The sequence below is a fragment of the Ambystoma mexicanum genome, chromosome 4p, assembly GCF_040938575.1.
Source record: "Ambystoma mexicanum isolate Mex_15411 chromosome 4p, UKY_AmexF1_1, whole genome shotgun sequence".
NCBI classification, from domain to species: Eukaryota; Metazoa; Chordata; class Amphibia; order Caudata; family Ambystomatidae; genus Ambystoma; species Ambystoma mexicanum.
In genome coordinates, this window is record NC_090927.1 from 383,624,920 (window position 1) to 383,643,103 (window position 18,184).

At 47.8% G+C, this 18,184-nt stretch overlaps 1 protein-coding gene across 2 annotated transcripts in view; it reads left to right on the forward strand.

Moving 5' to 3' along the window:
- The window catches only part of SMC6 (structural maintenance of chromosomes 6), a 2,412,589-nt gene that overhangs the window by 732,621 nt on the left and 1,661,784 nt on the right, over positions 1 to 18,184 (forward strand). For both annotated transcript variants that reach the window (XM_069605927.1, XM_069605928.1), the window contains one exon: positions 4,045 to 4,143. In XM_069605927.1, coding sequence (XP_069462028.1) covers positions 4,045 to 4,143 — 99 coding nt within the window. The remainder of the gene's footprint in view (positions 1 to 4,044; positions 4,144 to 18,184) is intronic.

Consider the following 18,184-nt stretch of genomic DNA (forward strand, 5'->3'; position numbering starts at 1 on the left):
TAGGGTTAGGGGGAATCATTCAAGCAAGCCACACCTGTGATGTTATGTTATGTGTCTGCTTATAATGCGCCGGAAGCCCGCAGGCTGATGTCAGGGTTTGGAGCATGAACAAGGGTGATGGTGTGTGAACAAGGAGCAGGGTCTTTTGGTGAGACATATGGTTGAGCAGGTTGCAAGACCTATGCTTGTTTGACCTTCCAGTAATTTGTTTTCCTTGCCTACACCACCTCCCCCAGACAGCCACACTTCTTCCTGATCTCCTGCAGGGCATATGCAGGTTCCATCTCCAGAGCCTGGACACCTCAGAAGGTGGCTGCATTTCTCAAGGATTTCATATAGTAATTGGGAAGAAGGCGCCTCATGAAAGTATAGGGGTTAGGAGTGGTGTCTAGTGTCAAGGGTGGACTGGAAGCCAAAAGAGGCCCTGGAAATAATGTTCAAAGTGGCCCCATATTACACATTTTCAGCAAACCCAACCCTTTTCCTATGAGAACATTTGGAAATGCCACAAAAAAGAGGCCCATGGGGCAGAGGCCTACCGGAAAATCTCCAGAGTTCCATATATGCCAGTCCACCCCTAGGCCAAACCCTACCAACCTTCCAGAGTCACCACCCTGTTCCCATGGTTTCTATATAGGGTAGGCTTTTAAGGCAACGCTCGTTCTTGGATAGACCAGTCATGTGTCAGGTATCATTCATATGCTACTGACACTGCCTCAGCCTAACCTTTCAGAAGCATTTGCCTGTTGTAAAGTATATCTAAACTGGCTAAAGCGCCTCCGGCAGAGCATGAGGATTTTGGTCTGCAGGTGATAGGTTCCAATCTTGGTGAAATGGTTGGGTTGCTTTTTCTGCCTACTGTGGAGATGGATATTTAAGCGGCAGGTCACATGTATGAATGCCGGCTGAGCTGATGGCCTCCCACGTTGCAACATGGCTCCATGCTATAAAATTGCACACATGACATTGCTAGGGGATTCCAATATTTACTCTACTTTTGCCCCTTTCCCTATACTCAGAATGAGAGTGTAAGTCGGGGTCAGTTGTACTATGTACCATTGTAACTATGTATTTGGAAAATGTGCTTTGAAAATCCACCAGTGGATTCCATTTTTCACGTTTTTAGTTTGGTCAGTTAGGTAAGTGCCACCTATAAGCCGAAAAAAGAATGCATTAGAGCACAGGTAGGCGGGAGATGGCATGTGAGAAGGGGCACAACTTGTGGGTGTTGCTTGGTTATTTATCCACCCATTGACTGCCCATGGTCAATGTAATCCCTATGGCAATTCCCATCCAGTACCTGGCCCTCTCTGCCCAAAACACATCCTCCTCGGGTCTCTTTGAGCTCGCTCTATTAAGCATTATCAGCCACCATTAAGCTGCCAGGGTTATTTCTAAGCAGTCTGCTGAGAGTTCATTGCTTACTTCCAGCTATAAATGGCTACTGGTGTAATACAAATGCCTAAACCAAGTATGCACAAAGCCACTTGATGCATATGTCTTCCATGGACTGAATCCTTTTAAAAACGAGCAAATACATAGCCAACAGTTTTGGCTTGAGATATTAGATAGGCTTTTGCAGGGCACTGCCATCATATGCCCAGGCCATCACTCCATTTTTCCCCTCAGAAAATTGTTCCAGCACCACTGGAAAGAAAAATAACATGGATCCCCCAAACAGCATTAAAACCACACCAAAAGTACCCCATAAACTGGGACATACATCCACTCTGGGACTTGTAACTGATAAAACGTAACCGCCGTGCAAGCATCCGCTTCAGGAAGCTACTGTAACACTGGTAATCCCCCATAAGAACGAATGGGAAAACAACAAGGCCGAAAAGATTGAGTTATTTTGATTGAATTTGTTTTTAAAATAGATGGGGGCTGGGGTAAGAGTATAAATGAAGTTAGGGGGGCACTAGTGGGGCTGGAGGTGTCTTCCCCCACCCCGCCTTATTATAAAAAAGTGCACAACCCCCAATTTCTTTCTGCAATTCGACCAAAAAAACTCAGTCTTTTCTGACTGGTTATTTTTTCCCCAGTCTTTTCACGTATATCCGTAACACTGTCACAGCTGGGGCATCGGACGTGAAGCGGGCATGTGATGGGGATTAGCAATGACTTGGGGCACACCTCTTGACAGAAGCATTAGAGGGACCCCTGCTCCTCCTGCTGAAAGCTCAGTTCCAGCAGACTATTTTTAGAAGCCATTGGAGTTGTCTAAGTAAGAGAGCGTTGTGAATAATGCTTTTGTAAGCATGTTTCGTTTCCCTTCTGCTTGGTACATAGCGTGTACCTCAGACCTTGTATTATTGTTGCTTGTGGCTGCCTCTAGAGAAACTACATACAATGAAGGTCCTAGTCCATAGTTGCCGTCATTGGCCCAGCACATAATACAGTCCTGTCTTTGCTTCTAGAAGCCTCTGAGCATGTGTGGAGGAGGCTCCTGCACCCTTAGTGTCCCTCCGCATCCCGTGTTGCGTGCACACTGGCATGTGGCTGCCACAGCCCATGACTCCACCCGCAGCATCAGCCTTGACAGCAATACAAGGCGGCGAGCATTCCCTTATCCCCTTCTCAGCCACTTGTGCTCGTGGAGCATCCGCAGCGGCAGCAGCTGAGCACCACACAGTGCCAGAGCAGGGAATTGCTACAATCAAAAGACCTGGGGCTATAGCCCCCTTAGCTCCCTCCCCCCAGCAACGCCTATGGTGGACAGCCTCAGGGAGAGCAGAAGGGGTGCTGCGGGGGAGCATAGGGCTCAGGCAGACCTCGTGTGAAATTTGAGCTCTGGACACACGGGGAGGGGGAGGGACAGGAACGGTAAAATCTTCAGGTTTTAAACAAAACATTTGGCAGCAGCGCAGGGGAACATGGTGGCAACATTTTAGGAGAAGCACACAAGACAAGGGAAAGCGCAAGACAGTGCGTGTCAAAGAGAGATGGAACCATAGAAAGGGAGAGAGAGTGAGAAAAAGAGCGGGAGAGGTAGGGGGTAGGGGGTGGGGGTGTAGAGAGAAAGATGGGGCAGAGCGAGAAAGTGACAGTGTGAGGCCCTGGGGGCCGGTTTGTGCCGACACCCAGAGCCTGAAGCGTCTTGCAGCTTACCTGAAACTCGATCTTCTTGACTTGCATCTTGCAAATTGCTATTAGGCCTCCTGCAGCCCGGGCCAGCCCAGCTCCCTGCAGTGTGCCCTGCTGACCCCTGCGCTTCCCTGAGCTGCCGGTGACAATGTGTGCAGAGTGCACGTGACACAGCCTGAGCTGCAGCAGGGGGCCAGGGGCACGTGCAGTTCCTCTGGTGCCCAGCCCAGGAGGCCCTCGTACACAGGCGCTGGGTGGGCCCAGCCCAGTTGCTGGGAAGAAAAAGAATTACGGTGGCAGCCAATTCAAGGCAAACCACCCAGGCGGAGCCGAGGCAAAATCAATGCGATGTTCTTAATGAAGTGTATACATCTGCTCAAAAAGAGGCCCTACAGGCCTGAGGCCTACCGGGGGATGTCCCGGTGTCCCGATGGGGCAGTCCAGCCCTGCCTAGCGTCAACAATGTAAGGGGGACTGAGCAACTGTCCGAAGACAGTTGAAGTGGCTGGAGTGGAACCTAAATTTTAAACCAGAATACATACTTTCTAATAAGATATTGGGGGTCATTCCGAATATGGCAGTAGTGGGTTAACGGCACCGGTAAGGATGGCGGTGCCGTTAACCCCCTACCGCTGCATTCCGAGGTCCCCTAGCGGGGTCCCACTAGGGCCGGCTGGTTTTACCAGCCGCCTTTAGCGGGACCCGTTAAGGGACCATGGAGCTAATAACGGGCCCGCTATTTGCTGGCCCGTTATTGGCTCCTTCCCCATTCCCATTGAGCCCTATGGGGGCTCAAGAAAGCCTGGTTGATTTCCTTTCTTCAAACACTTAGCGTCCTTTTTGAATTATTATTTTACTGTCTTGAATTGTGTTTCTTTTATGACTAAATAAGAAACACAGGAAATGCAATCTCAACATGCTTGTAGTAAGGAGCAGCCTTTTTCATTTCTTTTTTAGGTCAATGAAATTGAAAAGAACATAAAACCTATTCAGGATCATGTTAATGTTGAAGAAGGACGTACTGTTAAGTATGACCAGAAAATTGAAGAATGGCAGGTAAATTTACGATTCTTTGTACGTTCATGAGAACGAATGCCAGAAAGTTGTCTCCAGCATGAACATAACTGTTGAATCTCGTATGCCTCGTATCCAATGAGATTTTTCAGGTGATCTCTAATCCCTTTGTTCCCAAGTCTGTCTTCAACTGCAGATCTTTCTCAGGAGCTGTGTGAAAACTTGATTTGTTTCAGTTCTGAAATTCCTGATATTAAATCTCTTATAACTACTCTTCATATCACACTGAAGTGACCAATTGTAGTTCTATTCCATGTAACTGCATGCAGTCTATCAAACCTCCTCTCTGTTAAAACAGAATTTCCATTTTGGAAATTCTAGGGTCACTTCTTATGGTACCTTCAACGTTTCCTTTTACTCTAGTTTTATTTTTGAATCAATGACCTGTTTTGTAGGTGATGGGGACTTGTACTGATGACCCTCTGCTATTGCAACCCTTTTCCCCCTTGTGAGTTTACTGTCCTGGGTAGCCCATTAGGCCCCCATTTCTGTGGGCCTGTCTACTGCTGGTCGGCACCTGGTGCCTTGGGATAACATTGCTTTTAGGAGTAGCTGGTAAGTTGTGTGTGATACAATCCTAAATACAAACACATAGATCATAGATCATAAAACACACAGTATCAATCAACTAGTCTGTGTAGCAATTAGTGCAGGTAAAACAATAAAACAAGATGTCTTTAAATGCCAAACACCTAGCATCAAACAAGATGCCAGCGTATTGCTCAACCACCGAGTAGAATATAAAATACTTTATTGGTCCCTGTCCCGGGAGGATAGCTCAATGGCAACATGCTCGCCTTGGAAGCAAGACGGCATGAAGCAACACAGGTTCGATCCCCTGGTCCGCCCTTAGAAACCTCTGGGTATTTAAGCGTGTTATAAATATGCAACAAAAACAAAAAAAACAAAAAAATAAAAATAATTACTAAAAAATTCTGTAACGGCGCCTCGATGCCCCCGGGCTGTGTGAGCACTTTAAAAATGCAAATAAATAAATCATATGTAGAAGTATTTTCTCCTGATGTATACATTTGGATCCCTCTCCATATTATCAAACCCAGATGCCAGACAGACAGGCCTCTTAGATTTTTCGTACATATTTTAATCCGGTAACAAGGTTTTAACTTGGAACCATACCTTAAAGAGAGCATTCTGAAATCCCAGTTATTCAGAGTTTAAACATATATCCCAAAAAGCTTCCCCAGTTATTGCCTCATAGTTGTGGACCCATTTCCCAAATGAGCACATATATAGTGATCCTAGTTTGGCAAAGAGGGTCAGGACATGCCTAGTTGATTCCAGCACTCCTATGGACTGGCAAATTCGACAGCACCTAGACTCGTGAGGCACCCTCAGGCATGGGCCAAAAGCCAAAACCGGGAGCTGTTTTATCCGTAGCCTTAATATAAACTGCTTCACCTCTGGTGCCAGGCACAGCAGCAAGTAGGGTTGGGGCTTTCGGAATGTGTGGGTGATATTGGACACAGCCTCATATCCACTCAACTAAGACAGATGGATAGAGTTCATACTCCAATCCCACCTGTTAAGTTTTCGTTCTGAAGATGTTTTCAGGCGGATATAGGGCATGTGTTTCTTTTTGGTGTAAGACCAGTTAATCTCAAAAAGAGATTCATTAAGTTGTTTAAAATTAAGCGCCCGAGGATGCCTCTCTACGTCATAGTTGCCACCAGCCAGTTGCAGCAATTTACACGAAGGAGCAGAGCACGCTTTCAGGTAAAATATATCTTGCTCAAGTAGCGCCAGGCCCCTCATAGAGATGAGGCCCAGCTCTAGGCGCAAAAACTGCACTGAGCAGGAAGGACCTAATCCCAGTGCAGTGCGCCACATATTGCCCTCCACGATATTCAGTCATTTTGGATGCTGCATGGCCAGTGCCTCCAGGCCATAGAGGATGGAAAGGACACAACACTGTTGGTATAATCTTAAGATACTTGCCATACTGAAACCTGCAGTCCCCTTAGTGAATTTGCAGGCCTGTAAAATAAGCAATTTCGCTCGCCGTTTTTTATGGCGGATTATGGCATCATAGTTAGACAAGGCTTTGAAAACCAATTCCAAATACGGGTAGGATTCCACCACGGCAATCATGCCCAAATCGGTTGCGATACAAGAGCGACAAGGGCCCTTTCTGGCAATAGCTACTATCTTTGTCTTAGCAAGATTGATAGTTAAGCCTAACGGAGACGCATAAATTGACAGCTCATTAAGCATGCTCTTAATGCCAGATAGTGTGCGATCGAATAGAATTAGATTGTCGGCATAGAGCATGCCAATGATCGTTGTGTCGCCCAATTTGGGAGGGCAATTAGACTTTAGCGACATACGTGGTAGAAGGTCAGTGATATTGAGGTTATAGAGCATGGGCACGGCTACACATCCCTGCTTTACCCCTGTGTTTGTGTAGGTGTTATTGTGGAGGGCAATTAGTATATGCAATATCCAGGCAGGGCAATTCATGGCTCTGAGCTTTGACCATAGAATGTCCCAAACCATTTGGTCAAAGGCACGACGAAAATGTATAAAAGCTATGTACAGAGTGGCTTTCTTACTACTAACAGTGTTATTAATTAACTGGTCGAGCACCCGGATGTTATGAGTAGTGCTCGACCCAGGTCTGAAGCCTGTCTTTGCATAGTTAAGAATCTGATTTTCCGAGAGCCAGGCTTCTAGTTCCTTAAGTACCAGGATCGTGAAGATTTTGCTTGTGGCCTCTAGCATTGAGAGTAGTCGATAGTTTGCAACAGTCCCCCTGTCCCCCTTTTTGTGTACTGCAATCAACACAGACTTCCTCCAGGATGAGGGCACCTGACAGGTTCTTCTGATTTGGGAATACAAAGTAAGGAGTACCTGAGCCCAATTATTTGGGTCCCTTTTTAATACGGTGTTGGCTAAACCATTAGGTCCCGTAGCGTTAGAAGATTTTAGGTTCATAATTGTCTGCTTCACAATTTTATGGCTAAGGGGGAGTGGCCAGATCTTTACCTCCACAGCTATGCTCGTGGTAACTGCATTTTCCTTAAGGAATTTATCGGATTGAATTCTGCCCATACTCCCCTAGAGATAGGGTTGAAGACCCTCAATTTCTGCTCGCCCCTAGCTTGGGCAAGGAAGTGCCAAATTCTACGGCTGTCTCTGCTACAAAGAGTTTCTGTGAACTTCTGCTCCTGGCCTCTTTGAAGGGACTGGCGATATAGGCAAAGCCAAGAGCAGAACATACGTTTTGTATATTTTTTTCTTGCCCTGTAGCAGCCCAAAATCAACGGCACTAACTGCTGTCTCTTTTAGAGCTCTAATAGCTTGGCGCATAACCCGTTTCTGATCCCGAATATTAGCATCAAAGACTGAGGCACCCCTCGCTTTCCATCTTATCCCGGGGGCAGGACTTGCCTTAAAGAGTGCTTGAGTTAGTTGTAATATCCAGACTTCTATCTCCTCAGGGTTTTTACCCCACAGCAACTGTGCTCACCAGGAAGGAAAGGACGTTCATCTTGTCGATGTTATACGATGTCCACCGAATCCTATTTCCAGCATGATTGGGTACCACATCTCTACATATACCCAACCCTCCCACCCCTCCGCCTCCCTCCACACTTAGGGTTAAAGTGACATGATCGCTATAGTTATTTAGGGAAATGCATAATTGTAAAACATGGCTTAAAAGGCACTCAGTCACAGCCATATAGTCCAGCACTGTACACTTAGTCCCTACTGCCCAGTAGGTCTCTAATAGTGCGACCGTTTAAGATTGTCAGATTCCAGTCTTTACAGATATCCAGCCGTACTTTCCCTTTGTTGTTACTCTTAGTTAGTGGTATGTTGCAAATATCGGAGACACACGCGTATTTCCCACACCCTTCAAGATCGACACATTTGACATTTAAGTCTCCACATAATAACATAGGAGAAGGGTCTTTTCCCATGCACCAAGTTGTCAGAAATGAGTCCAGTTGATCGCCTAAGGCCTCTGTGAGCAGCTCACCTGGGGGGGGGGGGGGTATATATGTTCACTATCAAGATATCACTGAACCCTTCCCACCCCCCTGGCGGGGGATATCTGAATTACCAATAAATTCCCCCCTGGGTTGTCCTGGTGGATTAATCTGGAGTTCTAGGAGGACTTGACGCCAATCAATAGGCCACCTACCGGTCTACCGCACTCTTCCCTTGGCGGCACGGGTCTGATAAGTGGCATATCCGTCAAATTCTATATCAAATGTGACCCATGTTTCTTGCAGTATTAATATCTCGGCTGATAACAAATCCTGTGAGCCCCCCCACCCCTTTAGCCTGTGGCTGAAACCCCATGTGTTCCAACACATAATGGTTTGAGATTCACCCTGTTTTCCATTGTGCAAACATTCCTTGTAACCACTCCCACCCTTGTTTATCGCTGAGCTTAGGCGGGTACTTTTGCTGGTACTTCTTGGGGGGGAGGGGGTTGGAGCTGGTGGCTCGAGTACACTTATATTTCAAACAGCCATCGGGCAATGGTCTCTTCGGAAGTGGGGAATCTAACACAAAGCCTAAATACCGCAAGGACGCCTTATTGGCCCTCAACATTGCTGCAGTTTCAGGGAGGAAACCATGGATTTTTGTAAATTTCGCTCCGGATAAGCCTAAGGGTTCCACAAAGTCAACATCACTAGAATTAAGAATTCGAAGAGATGGGATTTTGGAAAATAAGTGTGTGGGTCGATTTAGCTGGGGACCTGATTTACTGCCGTCCAACGATGAAATGGTCTCAATTTTCAAGTCAACCTTGTTAGCAGGCACCGAGGGGAACCACCTCGCCCCCCACCCCTCACCCGATGCCCCGCCCCTTCCGGTATCCCTGGGGAGCCCAGACATGCATGATCCTCGGACTTGAGGGATATCACCGAGGCTGGTCGAGTGGGTGTGTGCTTTGGGCCAGGGCATGGTGTCGGCTGCACCATAGGCACAGGTTGCACTTTGATCAGGAGTTCCTCCAGTAGTCAGCTTGTTAGTGTTCCCACCGTCTGGTCGGAACTTCTATTACGCCGAACCGCTCGCTAGTGCTGTTTTTTTTTTAGATGATGTTGCCACATGGTCGGGGAGTGGAGTTCAACGGAGGCTGTAACACCCGCAGGTCGCCTTCCAAGGTGGACTGGGCCGGTTTAGGCTGGGTGTGGACCTTCACCAGCTGTTTTTTTTGCCAGTCTTGCCTGTCTCCTGGAAAGATGAACTACTTCAGGCACCACGCTTTTTACCCCGGCAGGGAGATCAGCAACAGCCGGAATGCATGTCATTTCCCTGGCCGTAGTAGGTGTACTTACATCCCCACCAGGGCTACTGGGTACATTAGTTTGGGGTACCTCTACTCTCAGGTCAATAATAGGCGTAGCTGTTGCTTTTTTAGATTTTACCAGTAGGTTGTAAAGTGAGGTAATCACCGCCTCTTGCGATTTCAAATCTTCATGTATGGTTCCACATAATTTCAGCAGAATTTTAACAGCAAAGCTGAGTACCATATGGCTAGTTTGTGAAGTGTCATGAGTGCTGAATTCTCGGTGGTTAAATTGGCCGATTTGAATACCAAATTAGGGCAAGCTGATGGGCAAGGCGCCGTGGCTGGGGGGAGTAGATGTTGTGCCTCTGTCATGGGGACTAGTGCCAAGTGGGAGATAGACTCCAAATTCGCCTCTGTCCCCACCACTTGCTCCTCCGTACACTCCTTAGCCTGCGGGCTTATCTCCTCCCCCCCCCACCGCCTCCCTTTCAGCTGCTGGGTTGTGCAATTGGTCTGTATTTGGTATCGCTCCCCCATCATGCTTTCCTGCTTGGGGTGCAACGCGATCCTGCAATGCTTAGCACAGCTGAAGTAGGGAGTCGTCGTCAAGGTCCAATGGCAGATAACTGCCTTCCCCCTCGGGGTGTAGTGTACTTAGCTCTGCATTGGCGGGCGTGGACCCCCTTCTAGGGTTTTTGTGGGGAAGAAAGCATCCAATGGGTCCTTTTGCGGGGCACCATTCTCATTTGCCCCTTTGTTATCTGTGTCCACCTTATTTCCTGTGCCGGTTGTTAACAGTTTACCGGAACGTAGGCCATAAGGTTTCTTTCCACGTATACCACTGTTTTACTACTGCTGGTGTCTTTACCAGGCATTGCAATATTCCTGTGTTGTTTTTTTAATTTCAAACCCCCCGCAGACTTTCCAATTTTGCGGTGCACAGACCGAACAATAGACACTTCAGCAAACAATTGAGGGCTATGGCAGTAGAATACTGTCACACTCCCTCCAGTGGTTCACCCTTTTGCGTTGCTGTTCCCAATGGCGGCAGTCAAAATAAGTGTATCCCAAGGTAAGACACTCCTGCCGGGGGAGAAGAAATAAAGAGGGACAGATACCCGGTTTGGAAGTAGATGATCCGGGAAGTAGATGATCCGGAAGCAAAGTCGCTTTAAAAGAATATGTACGTGATGCAAGTAGCAGCAGGTCCCACGGTCACACGAGGAACACACTGCGCACAGCAAGGGTTTGTCATTTTACTGTATTGGTAGACCAATGTATATTTTTTGGGAGCCAACATATTTTTTTGGTTGAACATAGGTTTTTATTGAAGAGATCACACAGTGTAGAAGACACTGCAGTGAACAATAGGTGCAAGGCCTAGTTGTAATTACCAGCAGGAAGAGTACATCGAAGGAAACCCCTGGATCAGGTGACTCCCGTGGTTCATTCTTAACCATCGCCCTCCGGGTGCAATAAACCAACTTTGCCTAGTAGCACAGCGTGACTGGTTTTGTCCCCCCTTCCCTCTTTGCCCGCTCCCCCGGGTAGGGCTGGTGGAAACTGTCATGGTGCTGGGATGGTGTGGGTGTGCGCAGGGTAGCGAGACCCATGAGTGGCCTGGTGGGTGCCAGGTCGAGGGCCTTCTACTTGGACGGGCGGGTGTGTTGGGTCATGTGGTCCTCACCTCTGGTGTGCCTCCGCCGGTGTGCAAGCAATATCGTTACAGGAAGCAGCCATTGTATATCGATGTTTGTGTGATTCTGACAGGATTGTCGTCAGGCTCTCCTTCTCATATATTTCGTATGACTGTAAGGGAGGTTTAGCATTTTTATGCTTCTTCCCCTCTACTGGTGAGACCCGCAGCACTTTTGCTGCACCTCTGGAACTTTTTCTTACAACCCTGAATGAGTGGAGCTGTTTGTCCACTCATTCATTCTTGTGGGCTCTGTCTATTCTACCTGTACTATGGAGTCTTTCTGCCCCATAGCTCTTAAAGGCATCTGTGTTTTTACTACTGCAGCACACAGTTCCTTATGGGCAGTGTTGCTGGGGACCCTTAAGGTCCTCCTTTAAGATTATTTTTTTATACCCTCGAGTAACTAAAGTTCTTAAGGATAGTATCTCTCCCAAAACTCTATAATCTGAGAGATTGGCACACATTACCTTCAGTGGAGTGCCAAAGGGATGCATAGGATCCTCCTCCTCTCTACTCATGTGCCTTTTTAGTCACTTAGACAAATCTCCTAGTTATGGCTGGTGGCAGTGGATGTGTTCTTCCAACTATTGTCATTTTTTTACTGCAGATTGTTAGGCAGAATCCTGTGCAGTTCCCTTAGGGAGCACTACAGAACATTAAGACTACAGGTATATGCAATAAATCTCCTTGGTATCAGTCTGTACCACAAAGATTTAGTTTGTAGCTGTGGTTAAGCGCAGTCAGACTTATCTCAAGAGGGAGATGAGCAGTATTCAGGGTTTACACAATAGGACTACAATACTATGGAACAAGGAAACACTGACCAAAGCTTTGTATCAAAAAGAATATATATATATTTATTGTACACACTCTGATGTTCACACACAAACCACTAATATTAAAGTAAGTCAGGACAAGTATACACAACTCCCTATTTAAATTGTAGACAAGTTTGAGCATGAGTGAAAACTGAGCAAAACGGCACAGTGTTAAATTAAGCACAAATGGCATAACAATTTCTTCAGAGGGAGGGAAAGAACAAGTTATATAGGTTAAACCTCTTAAACACACCAGCAACACTTTCAATTGGATTGTGAACCAGTTCAGCAAGGCAGCACTTTAGCATCAACAGTACTTTGGTGAAAACCGAGCAAAATGGCACTTCAGCAATATATAAAGGGGGAGAAAAGGTGGTTTATAAGAGTGTCATGTGCACCAACACATTTCTTGATGAGAAACAATCTAGAGAAGGCAGTTGTAACAGATTTAGCCAGAGTCAAGAGGCTTGTGCCAGAGTCAGTGGTACAAGGCAAAGTGCCTAGTTTCAAAATGTTCTAGTAGCTGCAGTCAAGTCTTTGTTAAACGATTGAAAAGGCGGTTGCAGGACGTGGAAAGATAATGTTAGATGAAAATGCGGCCAGGCAGAACAATGTACCTTGAAAGCGGAACAGGCTCCTGCGGTGACGGTAGTTCCTGGCAGTTCCTGCAGTTTAGGAGATCCAGCAGAGGAAGAGAGGCTCTCGTCGTGGAGGAAGGTTCGAGTTACTGCACTGCCCAGGGATGAAACCAGCCGCATTGCTGCCAAAACTGAATAAAAGGTATGCTCCTTTAAATCGTGGCCGTGGTGGACCGGTGCCCGGCTATCCGGTCTCCTAGTGCTTGGCACTGGCGAATCGACCAAAGCAGGTCCTGGAAGGCGATTGGGGAACTGGTTGACCCCACCAGCTCAAGGGAAGAAGACTCTTGCAGGTGAAGATCTTCTCGAGTCGTTGTAGAAAAGTGGTGAGGATTTGCAGCAGGGCTTCACTGGTGGTTCAGTCGTTGCAGATGTCTTTGGCTTCTCTCCTCTTCGGCTTCTTAGTTCCAGTGGCGACGTCTTGTCCTCCAGTCCTCAGGACCCTGCTTTTATGCAGAAATACCCCCATTCATACAGCCTAGCTGTCACTCGCACAGTGGGGTGGCTATCCTGGCGGGATAACCCCCCAGCCTATCAGGGCAGAGTGCGACTTGGGATGCCTAGGTAACCCTGTCCAGGGTGCTTATTCCCCCTCCCACACATCCTGTCTACCCCAGGCTCAGTGGCGCCGAAAGGAGGGCTTCTGTGTAGAAGCCCGCCAAAAGGACAAACAAGGGATCCTCGACCTGGGTTAGGATTTCAGAGAAAGACACGAGAAATATTATTAAAGTTCTGGCAATAAAAACCTACCGGAGTAAAGTTAATATTAAAATAAACCGGCTGTATGTTAGAGGCTGTCAATAAAAGTGGTAGCCTCGAACAATGGGAAAATCCCATAGGGAAATATTTGCGGTCAAATATTTACGGTAGTAACCACTGCCACCAGCCAGAAACTTTGGAGAGAGGGACTGTACGGTACCCTCTTGACAATGAACACCAGGGAAAAGCGATCAACCCTTCCCAGTACTGGGAGACAATAGTCAGTCCCAGGGTATGGAGTCTATGTTTGGGAGTTGCTACGACACCCCTGTGTTACGGCACAGAGGGTGCTGTGTAACACACATGTTGAAAAGATGATTCCTATTAGGGTGGGAAACACCCCATAGACCATAAGCACACAAGATAGCCTAAAACACACACTAGCAATCTGTCTAAGAGTGGGGAAAAAAGGGTCTCACTCTAAGCAGGAGGAAAAAATAAACCCTTCAAATCCAGCAAAGGTGCTGGGGGACTCTATTGGTAAGGGAAATTAGCCTTAGAAGAGAATTCTCCCTAACACAGGTTATGCCCATAACCATAGTAGTGCACAGTAGGGACACCCAAGTTCCACTTTGGGGCCTTCCTTCTTTTTTCGCCATTACTAGCATGGTTGTTCTTTGTTAGCCGCATATCTACCATTCTGGGAGGGGGAGGTAAGTGTGTGTGGTTTGCCTTTGGTTGGAACCCTTGGGTATCCCCCACCTAGGTTCCAGTGTGTTTGGACAGGCAGGAAGTGGGGGAAGATTGTTCTACCCCCCTGTCCTTTGTCTGCCAGAGTGCCAGAATAGGGCCAGCTCCCTCCGGGGGTCTGGCTGCCCTGATTGGACAGCTAAATGCCTCTTTCTTTAAAATGCAGAGAGAGATTGAAGAGGAGTGTGTACTGGAATTGTATAAAAGGTGAGGCTTCAGGAGTGAAAAGCAAGTCGACCTCTGGAAGCTGAAGTAATCAAAGAAGAAGACAACCAGAGATGCCTGCAGACCCTTTGCAACACATTGAAGCTACCATTTTGTATAAATTATAAGTGTAAGAGTTTCTTTGGTGAGTGTCTAAGTGTCATGACCACTGTGAGGGGGCACAAGTTGTGCCACAAGCAGGCTCCCACCAGAACCCTGAGGGCCTTAAAACCACTGCAAAAGGGCTCCTGGAGCCAGTCCTGGCGCCTTTGGCACCAGGCTCATATGTAGGAAGGAAGGGCTGTCCAAACTAGGTCCCATTTATGTACATGGGCCTTTACATCCAACATGGAAGCACCCACACAGTCTTGTTCTAAGAACCAAGCCATGCGGTCTAGTGTTTTGGGTGTGGCAGGCCTGGAACTACTTTCCCTGGTACTACTTTATCTGGGCTGTATAAACCACACCCTGACACGCTTTGTGTTATTCTGCAACCCGCAGCGTGACGCTCACCGTGTCCAGCTCCTGGTTTTCAGCATCTTCCTGTAATCCTGCAAGAGCAAGATTATTCGAAGGGATTGTGTCTTCCGACGTATTCCTTATCTTTGATAATTCGTCTCCAGCTTGCTGGCCTCGGAAATTTTTTCTCTGTAGAGGGCGCTGCGCGTCGGCGTCCGCCGAGTCGATGTCCCTCGACAGCCACCGTATCGGCGCTGACATCACCATGCCCATAAATAGCCACGCGTGGCATCCGTTGCTCAGTTCCTTTTTTCCGCACTTCGTGGGGCCTCGGAATATCGTTGCTCAGTTCAGTCAGATAAACCTCTTATATTTACTTGAAAATACCAACTCGTTCTCGATGGCTTCTTCATCGGAACCGACGACTCCGTGGTCCGGCTTAAAAAATGTCAAGACTGTGGTAAGAAAATGTCGATAACAGATCCACACAGGATCTGCTTGTGGTGCTTGGGAGTCGAGCACCATTGTTTGGAGTGTGAGGGCTGCATGTCCATGACGGCGAAAGCCTTGAAGGAGCGCAAGGGGAAGCTCGAGAGAGGTAAGTCAGTCAAAACCTCCTCGAAAGTTTCTTCGGCTGAGTTGAGGCATTCGTCTCCTTGCCGTCGAAAGCATTCCCATTCTAGATCTCGAAGTAGCTCCCACCATTCGTCGAGATCGAGACACTCAAAGAAGAGACGTCGAAGATCCCCTTCCTCGTCATCTTCTGTTTCCCCAGAAAGAGTCTCCTGCCCCACAAAACACAGCTCTCAGGCTGAGTGGGAGGAATTCAGGAAGAAAATGCTAAGCATCTACGAGAAAGCGGCCTCGACCCCCTCGAAGACAGCTGAGGGTGATACCCCGGGTGAAAAACCCAAAAAATCGAAACGCCGCGAGTCGCTGCACCCGGCGAAAGAGTCCCCCCGAGAGCACCATGGGCCATTGGGTAAGAAGGCACCGTCTTCGACGCCATCGTCGAAGATCCCTTCGACGCATGGATCGGTGCCATCGACGCCGTTGTCGAAGGGTTCTTCGACACATCGGTCGATCGACTCGACACCGATGAAAGAGAAAACCACGGCTACTTCACAGCCAACGGTAATACCAAGAGCCTCCGGCACGACTCCGAGACCGTCGTCGACATCCTCGAGTAGGATCCCGATCCTCTCGAGTTCTTCGAGGCCTCTTCCAGTTTTCTCAACACCTTTCTCGGCGCCTTCGAAGCCTGTCACATCGGCGTCAACGACATCAATGTTTTCTCGCCCAATAATGACGAGTTTGGCTCCTTCTGCCTTAGAAATGGGTTTTACACCATTTTCGAGGTCAGAGTACCCCGGATTATCTTCAATCTATGAAGAAGGGGAGGATTCAGACCAGGAAACCTTCGGGTTGCAGAGGACCACACTACCTGTTTCAGAGGATTTTACCTCTGAGGAAAGAAGGTTGAAAGCCCTACAGAAATCATTATATGAGGCAAGTGGGCTGGACACTTCCCCAGAAGTGGAATTTGTTAAACCAGACCCAGGGGAACATGCCGAAACACCCTATAGAACCCTGATGGCAAGGATTATTGAATTTATGGGTTGGTCTGCGCCTTCACCTGTTTTTCAACAGGATGACCTGACAGACATATTAGACAAAGAGCCACAGGAGGATCCTGTGGTCCCCTTCCATGCAGCCTTACAAAGAAAGATTTCATCTAATTGGGAAACTCCTGAAGTTATCCCTGCAGTCAATAAAAGATTGTCAGCCAAGTATAGGGTAGCTGCGGCTGACCCTGAATACTTATCAAAACATCCGACTCCAGAGAGCCTGGTGGTTCAAGCGGCAACTTCATCAAGCAGCAGATCCGCTTGCCCTACTGTCCCACAGGATAGAGATGACAAAAGTTACGATTCTATGGCAAAAAAAGTATTTTCTGCTTGTAGTATGGCGTTGAAGTCCATCAACGCCACCTGTACGCTCGCCAGGTTCAGGCATAACACTGTGGGAGCGTGCTTCATCAGCGGCTGACTGTATACCCGAAGGAGAGGAAAGGGAAGCCTTCCTTTACATTATTAAAGATGGCAAAGATGCCATGTGCGAGTCACTTCAAACTGGCATCGATTCCGCTGACAGTATCAGCAGGGCCATGTCGGCAAGTACGACAAAATCTCAGGCATGCGTGGTTGCGAAAGTCTGGCTTTGCTCCAGATGTACAGGCCAGACTTTTGAATATGCCCTTTGACTGCTCTTCTTTATTCAGTAAAAAGGCTGATGACAGTCTGGAAAAGTTGCAGTCATCTAAATTAGCGGCAAAATCTTTAGGAGCTGCAATCCGCCAAACTCCTTTTCGCCCCTCAGGAACCTCTGGGAGAGGAAAGTCCTTTCACAATTATTCCGCATTGGGGAAGGCAGAGGACAGCCGGCTCAAAGAGGCCAAAGGAGATCCACCCGAGGTGGACGGGTCAAAAGTACTAAAGCCGCAGCAGCATCAGGTGCCTCTTTACCCTCGGCATCTGCATCAGCCGCCCCCAAACCACTCTGAGGTCTTTCCATACAAAACACATGTAGGGGGCAGGTTAACGCACCGTCTGACGGAATGGCAGGCTAGAACGTCAGATGCTTGGGCATTGGGGAGAGTTGCCCAGGGTTACTGCCTACCCTTTCTACACATCCCTCAGAGTCCTCCACCGGGGCACAGCTCTCTAAAAGTTCCAGATCCGCTCCTCTTGCAGGAAATTATAGACCTGCTAGAGGAAAGGTGCCATAGAACCGGTACTTCTAGCGGACAGGAACAAGGGCTGGTACTCCCCCTACTTTCTCATACCAAAGAAGGACGGAGGACTGAGACCCATCCTGGACTTACGAGAATTGAACAAGTTCCTCAGGAAGGACAAGTTGAAGATGGTAACTCTCTCTCAGATCCTTCAGGCCTTCCAGCTCCAGGACTGGCTGGTATCTTGTTAGGGAGAATTCTCTGAAAAGGCTAAGTTCCCAAACCTAGTGAGTCCCCCAGCAGCTTTGCTGGATTTTTGGGGTTTATTTTTTTCTCCTGCTAAGAGTGAGACTCTTTCTCCCACTCTTAGACATGATTTGAGGTGTTCCTTTGACTTTGTTTGTGTTTTATGGGCTATGGGGTCCTTTACCCCATAGGGCTTTTGGTATGTGGGTTACACAGCACCCTCAGTGCAGTAACCCAGGGGTGTCGTAGCGACCCCCAAACATAGACTCCATGCCCTGGGACTGACTACTGTCTCCCAGGGCATGTAAAGTCACCATTGGCTTTACTAGTCTTCAAATTGTGAACAGAACCAGTACAAACCATCATATTGTGGACGTACTGATCGGGGCAATTCGATTGCCCCGGGGTCTGTTGTTCTAGGGGGCACTGTCCAGTCCCCCCCCGACCGAGTTTTGGCTGGTGGCAGTGGATACCACTTTTAATATTCGACCGCAAATATATTCCTAT